At 56.8% G+C, this 6,000-nt stretch overlaps 1 protein-coding gene across 2 annotated transcripts in view; it reads right to left on the bottom strand.

Moving 5' to 3' along the window:
* Positions 1 to 250: 250 nt before the first annotated feature.
* The window catches only part of KIF13B (kinesin family member 13B), a 170,497-nt gene continuing 164,747 nt past the window's right edge, over positions 251 to 6,000 (bottom strand). For both annotated transcript variants that reach the window (XM_074338346.1, XM_074338347.1), the window contains one exon: positions 251 to 5,214. In XM_074338346.1, coding sequence (XP_074194447.1) covers positions 4,925 to 5,214 — 290 coding nt within the window. In that variant the 3' untranslated portion in view covers positions 251 to 4,924. The remainder of the gene's footprint in view (positions 5,215 to 6,000) is intronic.

The following is a 6,000-nucleotide window of genomic DNA, read 5'->3' as shown; positions in this document are numbered from 1 at the left end:
GACTGAGGGGTGTAAGACTGAGCATGGAGCCATGAGGCCTCCCTGGTTCTTTAGTTCAAATCGCAGAGTGCGGGGGCCGGGAGGTGTGCTGGGGGGCCTGCTACTCTCCTGGACCTCACTCTTCTAGGCTCCACCTTGAGAAGCCCCACCTCCATCACTCAGAACAAGGCCCAGTGGGACAGTTTAGAATGAGCCCGAACACCACGGCGTGAGGGTGGGGAGGGGAAAGCAACAAGACCGACTTCAGACGTAGACAAGAAATCATCTGGTTTTATTCAGAAGCGGCTGGTCATGTGATGGAAAGGCATATATGGTACAAAATTACCGAGGTTTAGTTCATTATACAACACAAATCATTAAGTTTTTACATTTCATTACAGAGTCTTTGGATTTTTTTTTAACTCCCATTTCACGTGTAACAAATCAATATCCTCCCCCAATCAAAAATCACTTCTTTATATGTGACCCCATCCTATTTACAGAACTCCACACATGGAGAAGGTGTTCTAAGACTCTCCCGACACAATTAGTGTCAGCAGCCTGGCGGAAGGCACGATGGACTTCTCAGAGAGAAAGGTGCATGTGGGGACAAATGAGTCAGTGTTTTGAGGATAAGATACAGGCTGGTCCCTAAGGCACGGCAGGCAGGCGGGCGGGGGCTGCCCGGGGAGCTGAAGGCACAGTGAAATGCGGCCCACAGGCAGGCCTTGGCCAACGGGGCCAATCTCAGCCAGGGAAATAAATAACCAGGGACGTCCTGTCAGTTTCACATACAGGGAACTTCAAACCAGGAGCAGAAAGCGTAAGGAAGTTACCGGGAATCTAAACACGTGAGCCTTTCAGACTCAGCTGTTCCAGTCACAGCTCATTCTCTCACTGGACACACACAGGCCCGTCACGGCGGGCCCCAGTCACACCACTGGCTGTTTCCTCGCCCTCCTGCTGCCTCGGGCCAGGCTGGGCATGGGGACCGCTGCCCCCCACTGCCCGCGGTCCCCTGGGGATGGGGACCTGTAGTGACTGTGCATGTGCAGAGTGGGAGGCAGCGGGAGGAGGCTCCCTGTCCAGTCTCTGTCTGGGGGTGATCGTGTGGCACCCACAGCCCCACCTGGCCCCAGCTTCCTCCTGCCTGGGCCTGCCAGGAACTGAACTGCGAGTCCTAAAGCTGACACTTTATTTAAAATTAGGTCTGTGTATTAGTAAGGCAAGACAGATGACAGATGATATGGAGCCCGTCCTTTGAGCTCCCTACTCTCAAGCCCGCACCTTCAGCCCAATACATGCTAGGTCGTGGGAGCTGCCCGGGCTTGCGGCTTCAGTGACCACATTACTGCACGGCACCCCTTTTCCAGTCACAAGTTAACATCAGTCTGCACAAGAAGTGATGGTGAAAACAGCAGACTTCAAACACACACTGCTCCCCACCTAGAAAGAAGGGGCGCCCCGAACATCCCAGGAAGACACGCCAGAGCCCTGAGTGCACCCTGCACGAGCCATCAACACACTCGCCCTGAAGGGGGGGACCAGGACTGCAAACCCAGCCCCCCACAGGGACCCAGCGCCCCCCAAGCAGGACAGCTGCACTGCACTCTGACAGCTACCACGAGCTGACGGACACTGACGGACGCAGTGCCCGAGGCAGCAGCCTCACCCACAGAGCGGCCACGTGCCGGCCTCCCAAGGCACCGACAGCTCACCAAGAGCGAAATGGGACAAACGTCTCCTCCCTAACACGCTACCAGAATGGCCCCAAACACGCTCTTCCTAAGAAAACCCCAAGCCAGCTGACGGAGACAGGGCTTCCCTCCCAGGAGAAACGGCTGCGTTTCCACACAATGGGCACCAGCAGCTGAAAGTTGTGAACCCAGCTGCCCTCCAAACAGGCTGCTTTGGCACAAGGTGGAGGGAACGCCGCTTCCGGGGAGGGCCCCGGGGGTGGGGGAGATGGCAGGGCTAGTGGGGTACATGCGGGCATAGCAAACAGCCCGGGAGACAAAGGTGGTCCCAAAACATTTTCAGACAGCAGGGCTGGCGGACCCAAATCACTCACGGCTCCTCCACTGTTCCCATGAGCTTCAGCTAATAAAAACCTGCTCGAGCCACCAATTCCATAGGAATTTATCCCATTTTAATTAAACGGAATGATAAAGAGAGCACGACACCCTTCATCCCCCACTGAGCTTCCCAAGATGGTTCTGGAAGGTTGACACCATGTCACAGGGCAGATGGGCTCCAGTAATACTTCGCTAAGATCATAAACTCAACCATTTCACAGTGTTTTCCCTCTAACGAGCGTGGGGCACAGCTTGCTGCCCATGGCGGGTCACCTGAGGCTATGGGAATAAGAGCCGCTCTGCCCAGAGAGGGGTCGTTCTGGTCCCCACATCAACCGACCACACTGATGCTGACAGAGAAAACTCTAACTGAAAACAGACCTTTAGGAACTTCTGTGCTGGTTTAAGTAGAAGACCAGAGCCCAGAACTGAGAGAGCACATTGTTCAGGGACACATGTGCAGCAGGGGGCCCCCAATGCCAGCTGCACACAGGAAGGAAGGCCTGCCTCGAAGGGGCAAGTCCCTGAAGACCTGGCCCGCCCCCCGGCAGGCACGCGCGGCCCATGGGAAGGAGACAGGAATCTCCTGGCCAACCCTCTCGGAGGGCAAACTGCCAGGCCCAGGTGCCCTCATGTCTGGCAGCCAGAACTAGAGAAACAGAAAGACACCTACCTCCCAGGCCAGGGGTGCTGTACGGGCGAGGACAGGGCACTGGAGGCAGCTACCGCCCAGCGAGCTGAGTGTTCTGAGCTCCCGCCAGGGAGGGCCGGCTGGCATCCGCTGGGGGCTGGGGCAGAAGCCCCTCGTTAAGAGAGCGATGGTTTAAATAACTAAAACCTGGGGGCGGGCCCAGGCCCAGGTGCTCTGAGGGGCTGGCGGTGCTGGTGCTTCCAGGGGTGATGGAAAGAGCCCAGGCCGGGAGTCAGAAGCTGCAGCTTATGTAAACTGGAAAAAAACATCTGAACTTCCCTTGGTTTTAGCCCGTTCCCTGTGAGAATATTCCTTCCAGTTGTAGAACTATGACTGTGCGCTGGGATAAAGCTAAATGAGCGTGCTCTTGAACTCCTGGCCCTAACCTCCTTCTGTTAAAATGGAAGAGGAAGTGAGCGCTTGGCAGTGCTGGACAGGCTGGGGTCTCATCAAGCGCCAGGAAACCCCAGGGTAGGTGGGAGTGGGGGGACAGCCAGCCCCGCACTAGCCAGCTGTGAGCGATTCCATTTCATCCTGCAGCTTATCCAACCACAGGCACCACAGGAAGGCAAAGAGGCAGCTCACCTGGCCGACAGCTGCCAGTTGGGAGGCCGGATCTGGGGCGGGCAGGGCATCACCATGTGTAAGTACTAGGCGCTAATTAACCCTCAGCCCCTTCTCCACGGGGTCTGAGCCTGCGGCAGCCATGTCGGGTGGGTGCTGCCATTGGGACTCTGCCTCCCCATCGGAGCCACAGGCCCTACACAGCCTGGCACTACCTCCCATGAGGGGCTTCAAATCCCCAGAGAACCAGAGATTTTTCAAAAACAGGTTTCTGGATGTCATTTTTAAAGTCTAAACATGAGAACTAAAAACAGGCAGCCAAGAGTGCCGTGTGCAAACCCCGATGGGGGGGGGGGAGCGGCCCTCAGAGGTTCTCTGGCCCCCCCATACCCCTCACCAGCCCAGTGTGCAAGGTGCCTGCCCTCTTCCGCTTCCCGACGCTTTCCCGACAAACCCGGAAGGGACAGGGCTCCAGGACTAGAGGTCCCAGCAGCAGGTGGGCGAAGGCTCCCTCCACAGGCCCAGGCTTAGTCAGGGTACAGAACTGCCAAGAAGTTCAACTGGTCTAAGGACCTTCCCAGAAACCAACATTGCACCAAATAAGGTCGCGATGCCTCTGACATGTCACTGACTGAGAAGCACAACATAATTCTCCAAGTGTTTGCTGTCATCTTAGAGTAAGGCCACTTGTGTATCTGCATTAAAGGAATATGGGGGGGGTGTCATCCTCTGGCCCCACCAGGGACCACCTGAGGTGGGAGGCCGGCAGCTCCTGAGGGGCCACAGAGGTTGCCTGGGCATTTGCACCCAGGCAGACGATTGTGGCTCGCGAATGATTTCGGATTTTGAAAAAATAAATATAAATAAATATATTCTAAGCACTCTGTTAAGGGAATAAATGGCAAAAAAAAAAAAAAAAAAAAAAATGTCTAGCTATAAAGATGCTAAAACACCCACAGAGAAACTGCTAAGAAACCCCGTGGGGAAGTCAGAGGGCAAGGCGGGAGGGGACAGGCCCTCTCTAGGGCGCCCGGGACCTGTGCCAGAGCCCCCCGAGGCCTGCCAGAGGCACTTTAGGGGCACGTTCCTCGGTGTGGGGGACTGGGGGACAAGAGGGGTGCATGGAGCCTCAGGAGCCAGCCAGCACTTGGGGGGGGCGGGGGGGGGACACCAGCCCTGGAGGCTGAGGGAGTATGCCCTGCCCCTGGGGGAAAGGAAAGGCACTAGTTATGATTATTCTTTAAATTAAAAGGTTAATGAGGTTGCCAGAGCAGAAAAAAAGAGCCCGGGGAGGAGCCCCAGGCTCCGCGGATGAAGCCCGAGGGGCCTCATTCCCCACAACCCAGGCCGCCCGAGTTCCTAGAACCTTCCACCCGCTACCCTGCAGAGAGGCTTCCTCCATTCTCTGGGTAGAGAAAGAAATAAAGCTTCCAGAGTTCCCGGAGAAATGGGCAGGTCACCAGCTCTGCGTCGTGCAAAAAGCTTTCATTGCCTGCTCCCCCAGGGAAGGGGGTTCGAGGTGACTCGGCCCACTCAGCGGCAGCTCCGCTCCAGGGCTGCGGCAGCCGCCTGACAGTCCGCCCCGAGGGCCAACGGCCAGGGCATCCGACGCTGCTCAGCTGGCCCAGGATTTCCGGTTCTCGGGGTTCTTATGGCTCCTGTCTGCGCGCACCACTGCGGTGCCCTCCGCCTTGGCAAGCGCTGCCGTCAGGGAGGCCAGGTTGGTGGCGGAGCCGGTGAGGGTGCTGCTCCTGCGGGACTCGGGGGCGCCCTGCAGCCTGAGCCCCGCGCTGCGCCGCCGGCCTGCACCCGCCGCCCTGCGCACCCGGCCCGGCCTCACCAGCAGCCCGTAGCCGGGGTTGCACTTGAAGTACTGCTTCCCTCCGATGGAGCCGTCGTTCTTACCTGAAGGGCAAGGAAAAGAAGACATGGAGGTGGCTTCTGAGTCTGCTCACGACCCCCACAGCGCCCTCCCGGCAGGACTCCCAAGTGCCAGATGCCCCGCCCCCGCCCCCCGCAGGTTCGGCACTGGTGCTCACCGTTTAATAAATGAGGCTGGGATGACCGGCTCCTGGGCAGCACACAGTGGTCACCAGGGCCAGATCCCCCCACCCCCGCCCCCCAGCCTGAAGCCTGAAGTTGATACGCTAGTCCTACCACTTCTGACACCCAGCTGCAGGTGCCCCCAAAGCAGAGCTGGCACTACCCCCCCACACCCAGGGGCACAGATTATTTTCAATCTAAATAGTTAAAATGTAAACCTCGGATGGATGTTGTTGGTAAAATGATCATTTTTTCTAAATCTATTAGATGGAAACTGGCAAATCACTGAATTGTAGCTGGTCAGACGTGACACTACACATGACATGTCAACGTGGTATAAAGAAGCTTCCCTTGTAAGAGTGAATAAAAAATTCTTTAGGTGCAGGATGAGAACACAGCACCCAGGTAGGGACCATCTGACCCCTACATGTCAACATCCCACGGTGATGGGTTGGTAGGGAAGATGATCTTTTTAACAAAAATGATCATGAATTTTCTACACTCACTGTCTGCACATCCTAAGCGGCCTTTCTCTCTATACCCCACTCCAAATAGGCCCAGCCTGCACCCCCAACTCTCACGGTCAACAAGGATGACCTCGGTCCAGACGACCTCTCGAGGTACGAGGAGACGACCTCTCCCACTCTG

This window comes from Rhinolophus sinicus, linkage group LG07 (genome assembly GCF_036562045.2).
Source record: "Rhinolophus sinicus isolate RSC01 linkage group LG07, ASM3656204v1, whole genome shotgun sequence".
In the NCBI taxonomy this organism is placed as follows: domain Eukaryota; kingdom Metazoa; phylum Chordata; class Mammalia; order Chiroptera; family Rhinolophidae; genus Rhinolophus; species Rhinolophus sinicus.
This window is presented reverse-complemented; position numbering and strand designations above follow the sequence as displayed.